General features: G+C 37.2%; 1 protein-coding gene and 1 long non-coding RNA gene across 2 annotated transcripts in view; both read right to left on the reverse strand.

The window, feature by feature from the left end:
- Nucleotides 1-17,938, reverse strand: part of LOC147501521 (uncharacterized) — a 28,165-nt gene that overhangs the window by 9,578 nt on the left and 649 nt on the right. The window contains exons 2-26 of the mRNA XM_086604328.1: nt 16,388-17,564; nt 16,142-16,309; nt 15,896-16,063; nt 15,649-15,816; nt 15,436-15,569; nt 14,514-15,204; nt 14,306-14,439; nt 13,798-14,054; nt 13,035-13,038; nt 11,374-12,502; nt 11,126-11,259; nt 10,445-10,886; nt 8,929-9,546; nt 8,716-8,811; nt 8,486-8,623; nt 8,199-8,266; nt 7,931-8,149; nt 4,120-5,062; nt 3,872-4,005; nt 3,185-3,632; nt 2,957-3,090; nt 1,970-2,720; nt 1,781-1,861; nt 1,645-1,704; nt 192-325 (exon numbers count right to left, since the gene is read on the reverse strand). Coding sequence (XP_086460454.1) covers nt 192-325; nt 1,645-1,704; nt 1,781-1,861; nt 1,970-2,720; nt 2,957-3,090; nt 3,185-3,632; nt 3,872-4,005; nt 4,120-5,062; nt 7,931-8,149; nt 8,199-8,266; nt 8,486-8,623; nt 8,716-8,811; nt 8,929-9,546; nt 10,445-10,886; nt 11,126-11,259; nt 11,374-12,502; nt 13,035-13,038; nt 13,798-14,054; nt 14,306-14,439; nt 14,514-15,204; nt 15,436-15,569; nt 15,649-15,816; nt 15,896-16,063; nt 16,142-16,309; nt 16,388-17,564 — 8,430 coding nt within the window. The remainder of the gene's footprint in view (nt 1-191; nt 326-1,644; nt 1,705-1,780; nt 1,862-1,969; nt 2,721-2,956; nt 3,091-3,184; nt 3,633-3,871; nt 4,006-4,119; nt 5,063-7,930; nt 8,150-8,198; nt 8,267-8,485; nt 8,624-8,715; nt 8,812-8,928; nt 9,547-10,444; nt 10,887-11,125; nt 11,260-11,373; nt 12,503-13,034; nt 13,039-13,797; nt 14,055-14,305; nt 14,440-14,513; nt 15,205-15,435; nt 15,570-15,648; nt 15,817-15,895; nt 16,064-16,141; nt 16,310-16,387; nt 17,565-17,938) is intronic.
- On the reverse strand, nt 5,996-7,856 carry LOC147501523 (uncharacterized). The gene is made up of 3 exons (XR_015221404.1): nt 7,151-7,856; nt 6,956-7,055; nt 5,996-6,431 (listed from the first exon to the last, which is right to left on the reverse strand). It is a non-coding gene; the product is annotated as an uncharacterized LOC147501523 (long non-coding RNA).

A 17,938-nucleotide genomic window follows, 5' to 3' on the forward strand; every position in this document is an offset into this window, starting at 1 on the left:
CAGAGAAACCTTAGGTTTTTCTTTTCCATCCTCTCATCTGATATATATCATCTAAGTATATAAAAAATGGCTGTGAAAGACTGCAAACTTAATCAGAGCTAGTTCATATTCTTATTCTCTTTTAAAAGTAATTAATAGGCCTCATTAGCAAGCCATGCATGCAATATATAATATCACAAAACATTTGTTACCAGGCGTCCATCTCGAATACATGAAGATTCGATAGACTTGTAGAAACGCCGCCCACCTTTCTTCTTCTTTCTCTGGTTGCATTGCGCTTCTTGTTTTCTCTTTGTTTTATGCATTGTTACGAAGTTGTCTTTGTCTTGTTAATTACTCTACAGTCTTACACTCTAAATCTCCACATTTCCATACCCACCACAAAGCAGAGAGAAAACAGAGGAGAAAAGAAAATGAACTAGGAATCTAGTCTAGTAATAATAGATTTAGACATTTAGTTGCATGCATGTTGGAACTTGAGATACATTCGTACTGGATACGTTGCTCGAGGTGAAATAAGCATGCGTATTGCATGGGACAAATAAACTGACCCACCAATAATACATCATTAGCTGCCTGTTCCAAGTCAAACAATCCAATTACAGTAGCAGACTCATTTTCTTCCCCCATTCTCTCTCTCTCTTGGTGTTAATTTGGCAGGCCCAAAATATCGGCAAATCAACAACTGTATTCCACGAGTCATGACTTCATGCTCAAGGCAAAATATCGAAATAAAGTATTAGTCGCAACTCTCAAGTTGAATGTATATTGCTGATATTTACCACGTAATACACTTGACTTTGAAGCCAGCCCTCCAGGAGTCCAGCGTAGTTATTTTTTTTAAGGGTAAGGAACTCAATGTCTGGGCCATGGTGTAAATCTAGGTGTTTTAATCATGTAGAAGAACCCAGGAGAAGAAAAGGAAACTTCATTTTTAACTGCCAAACTCCATCTAAGCACATAATATGACCGCACAAAAAGGATCTATAAGGAGGTACCATATCAAAACTAACTGTTCCTCATGAAGTAAGTCTAGATATCCACATTTTTATCCGCAGAATGTAACCAACACAAAAGATACGAAGTACTGCAAGATATGTAAGTAACTCATCGAGTTGTAATGAATGTTCAAAGTAATGGAAGAAGCAAACATTCAGCCCCATCTGGTTCCTGGTCAGCGAGTCCAAAGATGCAAACATCATCTTCTCTCAAGTGATTATCTAAAGAAAACTCCTTCCAACCCTTGGCCACTTTATGAAGATCTCCAACATTCCCCTATTTGAAAGTCCTAAGTGTGAATCCAAAAGCGTCTTTCAGACATTTGTTGGCCAAGCTGCTTGGTATTTTCTGCACAGTTAGGAAAAGTACAACTGTTAACTCCGATAAATGTAAGTAACTTTGCAGAATTCTAAAGAAGAGAACAATGGATGATAAGCATTCGTTATAAATAGAAGTACATTTTCCTGTCGGAAATAGATTTGTTTCCTCCAAGAGACCGCCCAAGGGGTGATCAACATATTAGGGTCACCTAGTAACAGCAGATTTGTTAAAATTCCACATATGGGCTCATCAGTTGAAATTTCCCACGCACATATTAGGGTCACCTAGTAACAGCAGATATGTGTTTGGTAGATGTGAATGCTCAGGCTGCTATACTTGATCTTTCCGATTTCTGACTTGGCACAGGCCTCCTGGCCACAGAAGCTGTATGATGCAACAACTTAAAACAAGCTCAACAAGTCCCATGACCTGAAATGGTAAACAAGTATAGTATACTTACAGACATCAGTTTGTACTTCCACAGGAATTAATGATTCTTTTCTACGAGATTCATGCTTGGTGCGACGTGAATCATCCTCAGCTGTTTCAGACATTTTAATGTTAGTTTCCTTGGACTGAACACCTATGTAAAGAAATGATGAAGATGACTCCAATGGAGTTTTCGTATTTTAAAAAGGATGAGGGTTACCACTGATGGGCCAAATTGATGTAGCATTATCTAAAGACATGGTTGATTCATAGTTATCCGGATAATAAAAACCAAGTGTGCCTCCTTGTCCTTTGTCGAATATGTTGGTAATATTCCAAAGTTCATCATCAATCCAATCAGATGGGAACTTGAGGGAAGTGGATATGATAGGTTCACTAGTGCAAAGACAACCAAAACTTGGCAAATTAACTTCATTATTCTTATCAATCAAGAAGCGAGTCTCTCCGTTCCCAATCTGTCCAAAACTGTTTTTTCCCATGGCATCAAATAATCTTTCCTTTCCAGCATCTTCATTTTCCTTCACTCCGTCCATCACAAGACGGCTAGACCTAAAGCTTTGGCAATCAAAGTCCAGCAAATCAACCTCAGCATCATTGATATCAACCATGAAGTGACCTTCCTCATTTCCTATAAGTTCGAATCCATTCATTTCCTTTGAATTTAATAAACTTGGCTGAGCCGAAATTCTTGTTTTCTTTTTAAGATCCTGAGATACTCGAAAGATAGCAACTTTTAGAATCTTATGTCTCTTGTCAACAAGCTCAAAGATGCAAATATCATCTTCTTCCAAGTGATTATCTGAAACAAATTCTTTCCAGCCCTTCACTATCCTATATTCCTGGTTTACAGTAGTACACATGACTGGCCACGTCCGCCCATCTGAAACTTTAAGAGTGAGATGCTGACTTCCTTCTTTTAGATGTTTCTTGGCAAATCTAGTTGGTAGTCTCTGCACAAATAGGAAAGAAAGACATAACAGTATTTACTACAAGAAATGCAACTGTGAAGAACTTTAACAGAGAAATATACTTTAATCCGAAGTTGTTAGCCTTAAATGCTCCCCTGGCAACAACTGGAATTCATTAGATGGAGATAGAGAGTCATTCATTAAGCTCAGGTTAACCCCTATAACTAGAACATATTGGAACTTAATCAACCTCAGTAGTTCATTGTTTAAGAGCTCACCAGAATAAGCCAATTACGCACGTATGAGGCTCGCATAATAACAGAGCAAAAGGGGTACTCAGAAGTAAATTCTCTGGCAGCTTTACTAGCTCTTTCTCTATTTTGTACTGACAAAGGTCTCATAGGCTTGGGCACTGCAAATTGTTTTAAAATAGGATATTGTAAAATAAAATATGAACGTATAACAAGCTCTAGTGGATGAATAAACCTATAATTTAGCATGCTTACCAGACTCATCTTGCTGTTTCTCTGGAAGACTTGAAAACACTGTGGGTCCAGTCTCTTGTCTTCTGGTACAATGTGTGGCACCAGATAATTTTGTTTTCTTTCCTGTATTTTCATCACCTTCGTTTTGCTTGTTTCTTACTGGATGGCTGTGCTTGCAGTTTGGAGTATTTGATTCTGCTGGAATCCCTTTATGGTGTTTAAGATCCCGAGAGACACGAAAGATGCTGACTTTCAGCTCCTTATGTTTCTTGTCAACAAGTTCAAAGATGCAGACATCATCTTCTTCCAAGTGGTTATCTAAGACAAATGTCCGCCAGCCCTTGACTAGCTTAACATGATTTTTTCGAAAAGCACATTGGACTTGCCATCTTCTCTCATCTGAAACACATAGAGTGACACTCGGAACACCACGTTTCAAATATTTGCTGGCAAACCAATGTGGTATATTCTGCACAATAGGAAGAAAGGAATAAATCTTACTATTTGCTGCAACGGTGGCTATATTGGGGGATTTGAATGGCGTGAGCCTTTAATTATAGTTTCACATGAAATATGTTTTCCCTGAACTTGACAGAAGAAAAAACAAGAAAGAAGACAAATATATTTTACCACTGAGCTAAGTGTAATGTTGATGATCACATATTAGTGGTATTTTAATTAATGTTTTACTGTTTGCTAAGAGCTTACCAGATTCGAAGTTCTGCCCACATATGAGGATCGCATAGTAATACTGCAGAAGGGATTTTCAGATGTGAATTCAGTGGCTGCTAGGATGACCCTTTCTTTATCGCAGACTAACACAGGTCTATTAGGCAGAGACTCTGCGGGGTACAAACAACTATTAGTCACGTTAAAACAATCTCCTTTCACAAAGAGACATGATTGATTAACCCAATAAGCACTAGAGCATAAAATAATTAATGATTTGGAATTACCAAGTTCAACTCGTTGTTTCAAGCGATGGATCGAAGATCCACTGGTTCTAGTTTCTTGCTTACTACAATGTAAATTCAATCCAACACTCTTATTCTTACTAGTACCTTTGCCGTTGGACTGACCACCTCTAGAGACACAAGCTAAGAATGATTCTGGTCGACTTTCCATGTTCTTTATTTGAAGCATGTCATCACCGCTAGGCAAACAAACACATGGATCAAATCCTTGTTCACTCTCAATTTTTTTGGTTAAATACATGTCTTCATCCTCGATCCAAGTGGTTGTAAACTTCGACGGGGTAAATGTAAGGCCATCATTGCCACGACAATCAAGACTCGACAAACTATCTTTAGAATTCTTATCATCCACAAACTGAGCTTCAAACCCTTCCCAAGCATTTCCATTCTCTTCATTCCCAGCAAATGACTTTCTTCTTTTCCCAGTATCATTCTTTTTCTTCATTTTACTTCTTACAGGACCACTTGGGATCTTAAATGGAGATGAATTCCTTTTACTCTGGGATCCAATTTCAGAACTGGATTCCTCCAAATCAAAAAAATCACATGGAGACTCTATCTCAAAACCCGTCTTATCGCATATAACAACATTAAACAACGAATTCCCATCATATTTGAAAACCAAGAAATACCAAGCACATATATAGTTACACTCTACGAAAGCAGCCCACCCTTTCTGAAACCAAACTTGACCACCTTCTTCCTTTAATTCTACATTCCATTCTTTAGTACCTGGAACCTTGAGAACTACTGTACCGTATAGTTCCTCCCCAAATTTCCTTACAAACTTCTCAGGTATCGCCTGCGAAACAAAATTAGATTTTTTTTTCCCCCTCTGGAACCTGGTTTCATTATTATGCAGCACAAAACAAAAAGTAGTAGTTTTCATGCTATGTAAGTTACTCATAAAAACTCCATTTTGATGCTACAGAAAAACAACTAGATATTAACAACTACATTACTTTTATATACCCTCCACAGTCTATAAAAACCCCCCATTTCATATCATCACATTATATGATATATATCAGGTACAGTAGAACATTAGAAATAATTATATTTACCATTTCAGTCTATGGGTAACCTGCCTAGCTATATATATAATAATGCATTTAAAGTAAATGAAATGAGTTAAGCATTTGTTACCAGGCGTCCATCTCGTATACAGGACGGAAGTATAATCACTACGAAATGTGCCCCCTTTTTTCTCTGCTCTTCTTCTTGTTTTCTCTTTGGTTTCTTCATTGTGTCAAAGTTGGATTTTTTTTTTTTTCCAAGCCTACACTCTCTACATACACTCTACAGTCTACACTCCACAAGCAAAGCAGATGATGTAATTAAAATCTTCTTGTTTAGAATTTTTTTTACGTAACTGATGATGTAAATATGTAATTAGTTTATGTGTTTTTTGGTTAAAACTGAAAAACATGCGTTGCATGGTACAACAGTAGTCGTACGTATTGGAATATTGGTTTCTTGAAATTGTGATATGTATATTACGTATATGTCGGCATATAGTATTCAACCGTGATATTTACTGATAAATTGAAATATATTTGGAATGCAACGTATACATTTTGGATTTTGCACCCTACCCTAGCTGATAGAACAACATTTTCCAATAACTAACAATGTTTATTGTAAGAGTTGTCAAGGAATGGATGATCAACTAACAATGTAATACGCAAACTAAGGTGTTTTCATTATTGTGAGAAGAACTCTAGTGACATTATTGCCTTGTTGGAGGATATGTTTAGGGACAAAATGAAAGAACAAAGGATGACATTAGAAAGCAACAAAACATTGCAAATCCTACTTCATGAAGAAAATGATCAGATCAACTTCACTGACAAAGGTGAAATCCAAACTTCCACATATTCATATGTAAACTGCAAAAACCACCAAAGCACAAAATCACAACACCGAAAATGAAAAGAAAATCCAGGAGGTACCACATCAAAACTAACTGTTCCTGATCAGTAACCAATGCAAAATTATCTTCAGAACATAACCAACACAAAATTTACAAGGTACTTTAACTCATCCAGATTTAGTGAATGTTGAAGGAAACGGAAGATGGAAACTTTAAGCTCGATATGGTTCCTGTGATCCTGTCAGCAAGCTCAAAGGTGCAAACATTATCTTCTTTCGAAATGCAAACTCCTTCCAACTCTTTCTACTGTAAGAAGGTCTCCAATATTGGATCCAGCCTGCACGACTCCCCTATATGAAAGTCGAAGTCTGAATCCAAAAGCGAATTTTATATACTTGTCGGCCAAGCTGGTTGGTATTTTCTGCACAGTTGGGAAAAGTACATCTGTTAACAACGATTAATGTAACTTCGCAGAATTCCAAACAAGAGAACAATAGGTGATCAACATTTTTTATAAATAGAAGCCCCTATTCCTATCTGAAATATAATTAGTTTCCTTCTTAAGAGAACAATGGATGTTCAACAAGTATTTATGTGATAAAATTTCACATATAAACTTCCCATGAACATATGAGACTTATATAGTAACATCAGAAATAGGATTTTTTTTTTTTTTGATACGCAGAACTTTTTAATATGAAGCAAAAATATGAGATAGTGTACATATAAGGTTAATATATAGAAATGGTATCGTTGGATGTTAAAAAAAAAATCTTCAGGCACGGTATAGGGGCCAACACTCCCACCATTTTACTAGAGACACTAAATAAAATAAAATTACAAAGAAGAAAGAGAAATGAAAAAAGCATGTGAAGGCAACTGCAATAAATCTACCTAAGAAGCTAAAAATTAAGCCGACCTGGATGGCTGTTCTTATTAGAATACCTCTTACTCCCTCTTAGCTTCTCATCAAAAAAGTTCTTTCGCTGTCAATGCTCTGGCTGCTAAAATTGATCTTTCCGTCTTCTGAGTTGGCACAGGCCTCCTGGGATGGTCACAGAAGCTGTATGATGCAACAACTTAAAACAAGAATGACAAGGCTCATGACCAGGAATGAACAAAAAATTATGACATACTTACAGACATCAGTTTGTAGTTTCCCAAGAATTGATGATTCTTTTCTACTGGGTTAAAGCTTGGTACGAATCATTCTCAGCTGTTTCAGACATTTTAATGTTGTTTTCATTGAACTGAACACGGTATGGAAATGACGAAAATGACTCCAATGGATTTCTTGTATTTATAAATGGATGAGGGTTATCACTGATGGCCCTAATTGGCGTAGGACTATCTAAAGACATGGTTGGTTCATGGTTATCCGGATAATACAAACCAAGTGCCCCCCCTTCTTGTTCTTTATCGAATATGTCGGTAAAATCCCATATTTCATCATCAATCCAATCAGATGTGAACTCCAGGGAAGTGGATATTATAGGTTCACTGGTGTAAAGACAACCAAAACTCAGCAAATCAACTTCATCGTTCTTATCAACCAAGAAGTGATTTTCTCCTTTTGCAATATGTTTGAAACTGTTTTCTTCCATGGAATCAAATAATCTTTCATTTCCAGCATCTTCATTTCCCTTCCCTTCCTTCCTAACAAGAGAACTAGACCTACAGCATTGATAATTAGAGTTAAGCAAATCATCTTCATCATTGGCATCAACCATGAAGTGACCTTCCTCATTTCCTATTAATTCGGATCCATTCTTTTCCTTTGAATCAAGTATCTCACCAGCATCTTCATTTTGCTTTCCTTTCCTTCTAACAAGACAACTAGACTTATAGATTTGACTTTTTGGTTGAGCTGAAATCCTTGTTTTCTGCTTTGGATCCTGAGAAACTTCGAAAGATAGTAACTTTTAGCTTCTTATGTTTCCTGTCAACAAGCTCAAACACGCAAATATCATCTTCGACCAAGTGATTATCTGAAACAAATTCTTTCCAGCCTTTCGTCACCAAATAGTACTGGTTGTAAAAAGAACCCGAGACTGGCCATGTCCGCCCATCTGAAACTTGAAGTGTGAGATGCTGAACCTCTTTTTCCAGATGTTTCTTGACAAAGCTAGTTGGTAGTCCCTGCACAAACAGGAAGAAAGAAAGATATCATACTAATTACTACAAGAACCGCAACTGTGAAGAACTTCAACAGAAAGATATCCTTTAAGCTGAAATTGATAGCATTAAATGCTCCCCCTGGGTAGAACCCTAATTTTTAGCTTAAAATGGTCTACCAGGCTTCAACATTTTGGAAGAAGAATATGAGAAAAAAAAAATGGAACAGAGAGATTACAGAGACAAGAGAGAGAGAGAGAGAGAGAGAGAGAGAGAGAGTTACTAAATAAGCTCAGGTAAACCCCTGTGACTAGAACATAATGGAACTTAATCAACATTTTGAGTTTGTTGTTTAAGAGCTCAGCAGCTTGAACCACACACGCACATATGAGGCTCGCATTATAACAGAACAAAAGGGGTATTCAGAAGTGAATTCTCTGGCTGCTTTAGTAGCTCTTTCTCTATTTTGGACTGACAAACGTCTCGTAGACTTGGGCACTGGAAATTGTTTCAGAGAGAATAATGTAAAAACAAAAGATGGACATAATAACCTCAAGTAGATGAATAAACATATGATGTAGCATGTTTACCAGGTTCATCTTGCTGTTTCTCTGGAAGGCTTAAACTCACTCTGGGTCTAGTCTTTCGTCGGTAAAATGGATTCTCGGGCTTAAACTCATTGCCTGCTAGGATTGCCAAAACAAATAAGAAGACAGTAAAGAAAAAAATTCAGTGTCAACTTTTAAATTATCTCAAGCACTGTTACTATTGGAAGACTTTACTGATTCATTTCTTTCAAATACCTTGAGGATCTAAAAATTCTTCACTTCCACATTTGAGCTCAAGGTCAGATTCAACTTCCTGATCTGCGAGTTTTCTTCCATTGTTATCATCTACCATATCATCGCGAGAACGAACAGATGCAACTCGACTATTCACCATACCTTCACTTTCAGTATCTGAGTATACTGAAATTACTTCATCCTCCGATTCCATTGAAATATCGCTTTGGTCCTGTTCACATTGAATAAAAGTCTTTCTTCTAGATATTTCCCCTGTTTCTCTTTGATCCAGATGTGTCTCATATTTACTTAAAGTCTGATCATGCCAAAATTTAGGTCTCTCTGAGCTAGTTGTACTTCTTCTCTGCTTTTCAAATAGAGAATCTTTCCCAGAAGTTGGTTTTCTTCTTCTAATGGTGCTCGACCCTACAATGAAACGACCATTAGCTCCTCTATTTCTTCTTTTGGATGTTTGCTGACCTTCAAAGTCATCCATGATTTCTACTGAGTCTTCTTCCATTTCATCCTTTTCAGGTACCTGACATGCTCCTTCTAGACTAAGCTCTTCACTTTTATCAAGAGATGATGTTTCACCTTGTAAGTTCCTAGCATAGTTTCTTGGATCTATTTTTCGGTTAGCTATCATTTGAGAGAGGATACAAGTGAGTTTAGAGATAATATTGAAGAACAAATTCAAATGTATATTAATTGACAATAAAGGAAACTTTCATTAATGAGATACAAGTAAGTGCAACGGAATTTCAAAAAGAGAGAGAGAAAAGGAAGAAAGTTGGGAAGAACTTAACCACCAAAGCAACATATAAAATCTGCCAAAAACACCTTTTCTGGGTATCCAACCTAATGAGATGAAATGCAGAACAAAATAGTCTTGGCCCTATCTTGGTTTACACTTTGATATGTTTGAAGGTCCTAAGCTACACAGCAATAAGCTTTCAGTTTAAGCACTATGAAATTACTCAAATTAAGATGTAATTTTCTCTGATCTCTTTGATCTAGTAGACTAAAAATATATCTGGAACCGCGGTTTGCCACTAGAGCACTAGCTATTCAGCAAAAACTTGAACTCCTGCTAAGGTCAGTTTCTTATTTGATGTGCAAAGAGTAGGAGTTATTACTTAGAGAACTGCTACTATGACAGTCTATATGCATTTTGGTCGAAGAAAATAAGGACTCTTTTCATTAATATTTGTCTAACATTATTGGTTCACACTACTGATTGGAAGGTTAAAGTAATTTGGAACCGGTACAGAAAGCAAGCTGATTGGTCACATCTCATCAACTTGGAGAGAAACAAACTTTGGTGCTGACGTATGTGCCCGAAAGGATGTCTTACTTCCCAAAGGCGATGGCCAACGGTGGAGTGGCATTTAAGAAAAATACCTTTCTCTATTCTGTACTGACCAAGGTCTCAAAGGCTTGGGCACTGCAAATTATTTTAAAGAAAATAATATAAAAAATAAAGGATGAAGACAATAAGCTCTAGTGGATGAACAAACATATGGTTTAGCATGCTTACCAGGTTCATCTTTCTTTTTCTCTGGAAGGCTTGAAACCACTCTGGGTCTAGTCTCTTGTCTGGTACAATGTGTCGTATCATATAACTTTCTTTTCGTTCCTGTAACTTCAATTTCGTTTTGCTTGTTCCTTACAGAGTAGCTGGGATTGAAGCTTGTAGCATTTGATTCTGCTGCAATCCCTTTATCATGTTTAGGATCTTGAAGACAACGAAAGATGCCAACTTTCAGCTCCTTATGTTTCTTGTCAACAAGCTCAAAGATGCAGACATCATGTTCTTCCAAGTGGTTATCTAAAACAAATACCCGCCAGCCCTTGCCTAGTGTAACTCCATAGTTTTTAATAGAACATCGGACCTGCCATCTTCTCTTATCAGAAACACGTAGAGTGACACTCCGAAGATCATTTTTCAGATATTTTATGGCGAACCGAAGTGGCAGATTCTGCACAATAAGAGGAAAGAAATAGATCTTACTAGTTTCTGCAACAGAAGCTATATGTTGGAAAATTGAATGGCGTGAGCTTTTAATCATAATTTCTATGAAAATCTGTTTTCCTTGGATATGACAGAAGAAAATAGAGAAAGAAGAAAAATATCTTTTACCACTGAGCAAGAGTGTAAAGGTGATGCTCACATATTACCGGCATTTAATTAACTTTCTACTGTTCTCTAGGAGCTTACCAGAATAAAATTTCCACTCACATATGAGGATCGCATAACAACAATGCAGAAGGGATTCTCAGATGTGAATTCAGTGGCTGCTACTATGGCCCTTTCTTTTTCGCAGACCAACACAGGTCTTTTAGTCACAGACTCTGATGGATGCCAACAAATATTCATAATGTCAAAACAATCTCCGTTTATAAAATTAAATTTGAATGATTAAGCGAATAAGTACTAGAGCACAAAAATTGAAAATTTGGAATTACCAAGTCCAGTTTGATGTTTCAACCGACGGATCAAAGATCCACTGGTTCTACTTTCTTGCTTACTGCAATGTAATTCCAATCCAACACAGTTATTCTTACTAGTACCTACGCCATTGGACTCACCACCTCTAGAGATACAAGACGAAGATGATTCTTGTCGACTTTCCATGTTCTCCATCTGAAGCGGGCCACCACCGCTACGCATCATGGCTGTTAAGTTAGGTGGGAATGCTATGGTAAATTCATTAAGTTTTGGGCAATCACTATTAAGTGAACCTCTTCCAGGAACCCTATTAAAGATAGCTCCAAATACATCACACTCCTCTTGCATGATAATAGTATCTGTTTCTATGTTATCAAAAAATTCCCTTGGCCTGTGCATATAATGAACACATGGATAAAATTCTTGTTCGCACTCAATTTTTTTTGTGAAATGCACATCGAACAAACCATCTTTAGAATACGTATCATTCATAAACTGAGCTTTGTTCCCTTCCCATGCATTTCCATTATTTTCATTCCCAGAAAATATCTTTCTTCTTTTCCCAGTATCATTCTTTTCCATTGTTTTACTTATTACAGGACCACCAGGGCTCTTAGATGGAGATAAACTCCTTTTTCTCTGTTGGTGACATCCCAAGGCGGAATCAAAATTTGTCTCGGCTCTCTTTCTTGCAATGGATTGAAGAGAATAATCCGATGGTGGCAATCCTTTTGTGTAGAGCGTCCATATCTCCATAGGGTCATTGCACTCAATAACCTGTTCTGTTGCAGGGATATCCAAGATTTCGATACAGTCTTCTTCGTTTTCCAGGTCAAAAGATGTCTGGAATCCAATTTCAGAACTGGGTTCCTCCAAATCAATGATATCACATGGATACTCTACCTCAGAACCAGTCTTATCACATATAACAACATTAAACCAATAGTTCCCATCATTTCTGAAAACCAAGGAATACCAAGGACGGATGGAGTTGTCCTTTACAAAAGCATTCCAACCTCTCTGAAGCCAAAATTTACCACCTTCTTCCCTTAATCCAACACGCCATTCTTTAGTGTTACGAACCTTGAGAACAACTGTACTGGGCAGTTCCTTCCCAAGTTTCATTACAAACTTCTTTGGAATCGCCTGCGAAACAAAATTAGATTTTCTTTTACGTTCTAAAGTGAGCTGGAACATCTTTTCAATCTTATAACTTAAAACTCATTTTTTGCTGCTAATTATTGGTGTTTTCCTTCCTTCTCCAAAAAGCACCTACACAATATGTCTACAAAACCCCCATCTCCCATTTCCCATCATCATATTCGTATTATAAAACAACTAACATAAACAGATAAATACCATACAAAGTATATGTACATATTCTGAGAAGGCAAAACAGAACATCATAGAGAAAAAGCTAACGCATTTAAAGTTCCCTTAGTAAGACATTCATGCATTTAAAGTAACAAACAGTAAATGAAGGCGGAGATAAAGCAAAGCATATTTTACCAGGCGTCCATATTGTATACAGGAAGGATGGATAACTATTGAGCATGAGAAATGTGACCCCTTTTTTTTCTCCTTCTTTCTCTGCGTGCATTCTTCTTCTTTTTTTCTCTTTGGTTTCTGCATTGTCATAAAGCTTGGTTTTTCTTGTCAACTAGTCTACACAGCCTACAGTCCTACACACTCCACAGCAACAGCAGCAAAGTAAAGTAGAAAATGAGTAAGGTGATGATAAGTACTTGGAACTGGGAATGACATGACGTTGTTGGCACGAGGTGAAAAGCATGCGTTGTTACATCATGGTACAGTTCGTCCGTACATTAGGACATTATAAGACTCCACATATTTGACTCTTGAAATTGTCGCATATTACGTATATATTATACTGGTCTTTACATCAAAGACGACATTGGGTGTGCTGCACGCCTGCACACAGTTTTGTGAATTGGTGGCTGTTGTGTTCACTTCTCTATGGAATATGGAATATGGAATATTGAGTTTGTTTATTTCTGTACACGTCTTACTTTGGACATGGAGATTGTCCTTCTCGTCTAAAAACATGAAATAAGGTAACGCAAACGCAGGTGTTTTCAATCATGTGAAACGTTATTGGAGATTTTGTGTGGGGAGAAAATGAAAGAACTAAGTATGATATTTGTGCGGTGTAGTACTGCAGTTCATCCACTACAAATCCTACTTCACCAAGCAAGTGATCATGTCAACTTGTTGACGATGGTGAACCCAAACTTCCGTTCATAAGTAACTGCAAACTCCACCAAAGCACATAGTTACCACACGAAAAAGAAAAAAATATCTAAGAGTACCAAATCAAAAGTCACTGTTCCTGATGAGTAATAAGTCTGGATATCCATATCTTTATATGCAGAACCTACCGAACACAAAATTTACATTGTACTTCAAGATAGGCAAGTTACTCATCCAGTTGTAGTGAATGTTCAAGGAATCTGTGGATGGACACTTTCAGCTCATTCTGGTTCCTGTCTGAAAGCTCAAAGATGCAAACATCGTCTTCTTTCAAGTGATTATCTAAGGCAAAATCCTTCCAACCCTTGGCTACTTTATGAAGATCTCCAACATTACATCCCGCATGTGATATTCCCCCATTTGAAAGTTGAAGTTCGAACCCAAAAGCATCTTTCAGGTATTTGTAGGCAAAGCTGCTAGGTATATTCTGCATAGGAAAAGTATAAGTTTTTACAACCATAAACGTAACTCTGCAGGGATTTCAAACGAGAAAACAACAGGCAGAAAACAAAATTATGGGTGATAAGCATTTTTCTAATGAGCAGAAGCACATTTCCCTGTCTGAAAACAAATAGTAGTTTCATATATTAAGCTATTTGACAAATTGGTGGTTTGTTCATATTGAAATCACGGTGTAACTTTGTTAAAATTTCTGTTGTTTGGAGACCAAGGGCTCACCAGTTTAAACTTCCCAAGCACATATGAGGGTCTCATAGTATCAACGCAAACGGGATTGTTGTGTGTGGAGAACCTAGCTGCTATAATTGATCTTTCCATCTCCCGAGTTGGCACAGTCCTCCGGAATGCAGAAGCTATAAGACGCAACAACTTAATACAAGCACGATAAGGCTCATGGCTGAAATGAATAAAAAATTATAGTACTTACAGGCATCATTTTGTAGTTTCACAACAATTGATGATTCTTTTCCACTAGGTTCTTGATTGGTACAATGTGACTCATCCTCAGCTGTTTCAGATATTATAATGTCATTTTCCTCGGACAGAACACCTGAGTAGAGAAATGATGAAGATGACTCCAATGATATTTCTGACTTCTCAAACGGATGAGGCCTAATTAAAGACATGGTTTGATCATGATTATCGGGACAACAAAAGCCAAGGGCACCTCCTTCTTGGTCATTGCCGGAAATGCTGGTCATATTCCAGTTTTCATTATCAATCCAATCAGATGTGAACTCCGGGGAAGTAGATATGATAGGGTCACTGATGCTAAGACAACCAAAACTCGGCAAATTAATCTTCTTATCAGCCACAAAGTGAATCTCACCGTTTCCAATTTGTTCAAATCCATTCTTTTCCATGGAATTAAATAATCTTCTTTCCTTCCCAGTATGTTTATTTTCCTCTCCTTTCCTAACAAGACAATGAGACTTAAAGGTTTCACAATCAGACTTCGGCAAATCAACTTCATTTCCTATCTGTTCGAGTCCAATCTTTTCTTTCGGATCAAATAAACTTCTTTTCATTCCAGTATCTTCATTTTGTAATTCTTTGTTTCTGACAGGACAACCAGAGTTGCAGCTTTGACTGTTCGATTGAGCTGAACTTCTTTTACTCTGCAGAAATAAGAAGAAAGAAACACATCATATTGAAATCTTATTCAAGATTTGCTATGAAGGAGAAATATAAAGGAGAGAGCCTCAAATCAAAATTCACTTATAATATATATACTCCCTGGACTTCATAGAGGGAAAAGGTGGGGAGAAAACTGTTGAACTCGAGTCTGACTGTTATAACTCTCACATATACCAAAGATTTGGTAATTTTTGTAATACTTAGGAGCTCACCAGAATGAAAGGTTCACGCACATACGAGGGTCGCTGAGTAATGGTGCAGAAAGGATTTTCTGATTCGAATGCTCCGTCTTCCATAACTACTCTTTCTTTTTGGCATAATGGCATAGGTTCACTAGTCACAGTGACTGCAGGACACAAAACAAATATTAGTCACAAGCACAAATACACTCTAGAGCATTAAATAATTGGTGAATTAGGAATTACCAATTTCATCTTGTTGTTTCAAACAAAGCATTGATGATCCACCAGTTCTAGTTTCCAGCTTATTCAGATGTGAATCCACCCCAACTGTCTCATCCTCTGTAGTATTGCCCCCACCGGACTGAACTCTTTCTTTTTCACAGTGTGGCACAGGTTCACTAGTCACAGTGACTGCAACACACAAACAAATGTTAGTGGCAAAGCACGGATATGCTCTAGAGCAAGAAATAATTTGTGAATTAGGAATTACCAATTTCATCTTGTTGTTTCAAGCAAAGCTTTGATGATCCACCAGTTCTACTTACCAGCTTGTTCAGATGTGAATCCACCTCAACTGTATCATCTTTTGTAGTATTGCCCCCACTGGACTGAACTCTTTGGTTTTCACAGAATGGCACAGGTCCACTGGTCACAGTGACTGCAGGACACAAACAAATATTAGTGACAAGCACAAATACGCTATAGAGCATAAAATAATATGTGAATTGGGAATTACCAATTTCATCTTGTTGTTTCAAGCAGAGCATTAACGATCCACCAGTTCTAGTTTCCAGCTTGTTCAGATGTGAATCCACCTCAACCGTCTCATTTTTTGTAGTATTGGCCCCACTGGACTGAACTCTTTCCTTTTCACAGAATGGTACAGGTTGACTAGTCACAGTGACTGCACGACACAAACAAATATTGGTGACAAGCACAAATACGATCTAGAGCATTATATAATTTGTAAATTAGGAATTACCAATTCCATCATTTTGTTCCAAACAAAGGATTGATGATCCACCAGTTCTAGTTTCCACCTTGTTCAGATGTGAATCCACCACAGTTGTCTCATCATTTGTTGTAATGCCCACACTGGACTGAACACCTTTACAAAGAGAAGATGAAAGTGATTCTTGTGGAGCTTCCATTTTCTTCATTCTATATGTGTCATCACTGCTGGGACTAATTGATGTTAAATTAGGTCGGGTGGGCATTGTTAGTTCATTATTGTTTGGACAATTACTTTCGAGAGCACCCCTTTCAGCAATTCCTTTAAAAATATATCCGAATACATCACACTCTTCCTGTTTGTTACTTTCTGATTCTGTATCATCAACATACTCCGTTGGCCTTCCCATATAATGTGCACATGGATCAAATTCTTGTTCATTATTTCTTACATGCACGTCTTTATTGTCAACCCAATTGGATATAAACTTTGGCTGGGAAAGTATTGTTTGCTCATCATTGTCATTGAAATCAGGTTTGGACAAACTATCTTTTGTGTACTCATCAGTCACAAACTGAACTTCGATCCCTTCCTGTTCCATTCCATTATTCTCATTCCCAACAAATAACTTTCTTCTTTTACCAGTATCATTATCTTGATTCAAGTTGTTTCTTACAGGACCAGCTGGGCTCTTAGATGGAGATAAACTCCTTTTTCTCTGTTTATGACATCCCAAGCCAGAATCAAAAGTTGTCTCAGCTCTCTTTGTTATATTGGGTCGAAAAGAGAAACCTGGTGGCGGTGATGCAGTAGTAAAGTATTTGCGAGTGTCCGGGTCCTCACTTTGGATATCTAAGAATACTTCCATAGGGTCCTGGTCTTCGTTTTTCTGTTCCAATGATGTCTCTGATCCAATTTCATAATCATGCTCCTCCAAATTATCAATATCACATGGATACTCTATCTCAGAACCAGTCTTGTCAAATATAACAACATTAAACAGCGAATGCCCATCATATTTGAAACTCAAGAAATACCAAGCAGATATAGAGTGATAATCTACAAAAGCATCCCAACCTGTCTGAAACCAAACTTGACCACCTTCTTCCTTTAGTTCAACACACCATTCTTTAGTACTAGGAACCTTGAGAACTACTGTACCGGATAGCTCCTTCCCACATTTCCTTAAAAACTTCTTTGGTATCGCCTGCGAAACCAAATGACATTTTATTTGATTTTTCAAAAATTAACTAGAACCTGGTTTCACTTTTATGGGGCAAAAAATAAAGTTGGTATTTTTATATTACATCACATTATTCTTATAACTTAAAACTCCTTTTTGGTGCTTTAATTCCATCTACAAAATATTAACAGTTCAACACCGGCCTACAATGGTTTTTTTCCATCTTTGTTGTGAAATATACCTCCACAAAAAGTCTATAAAAGCCCCACTTCATATAATCAAATTATATCATATCATACCCAGTAAAATAACAGAAACAATTCTTTAAAAAAAAAAAGAGAACATTTTAGTCCGTGAAGTTCCAAATGCTATAATAGAGAAAAAGCCAACTCAAAGCT

This window comes from Coptis chinensis, chromosome 4, assembly GCF_015680905.1.
Source record: "Coptis chinensis isolate HL-2020 chromosome 4, ASM1568090v1, whole genome shotgun sequence".
Taxonomy (NCBI): Eukaryota; Viridiplantae; Streptophyta; class Magnoliopsida; order Ranunculales; family Ranunculaceae; genus Coptis; species Coptis chinensis.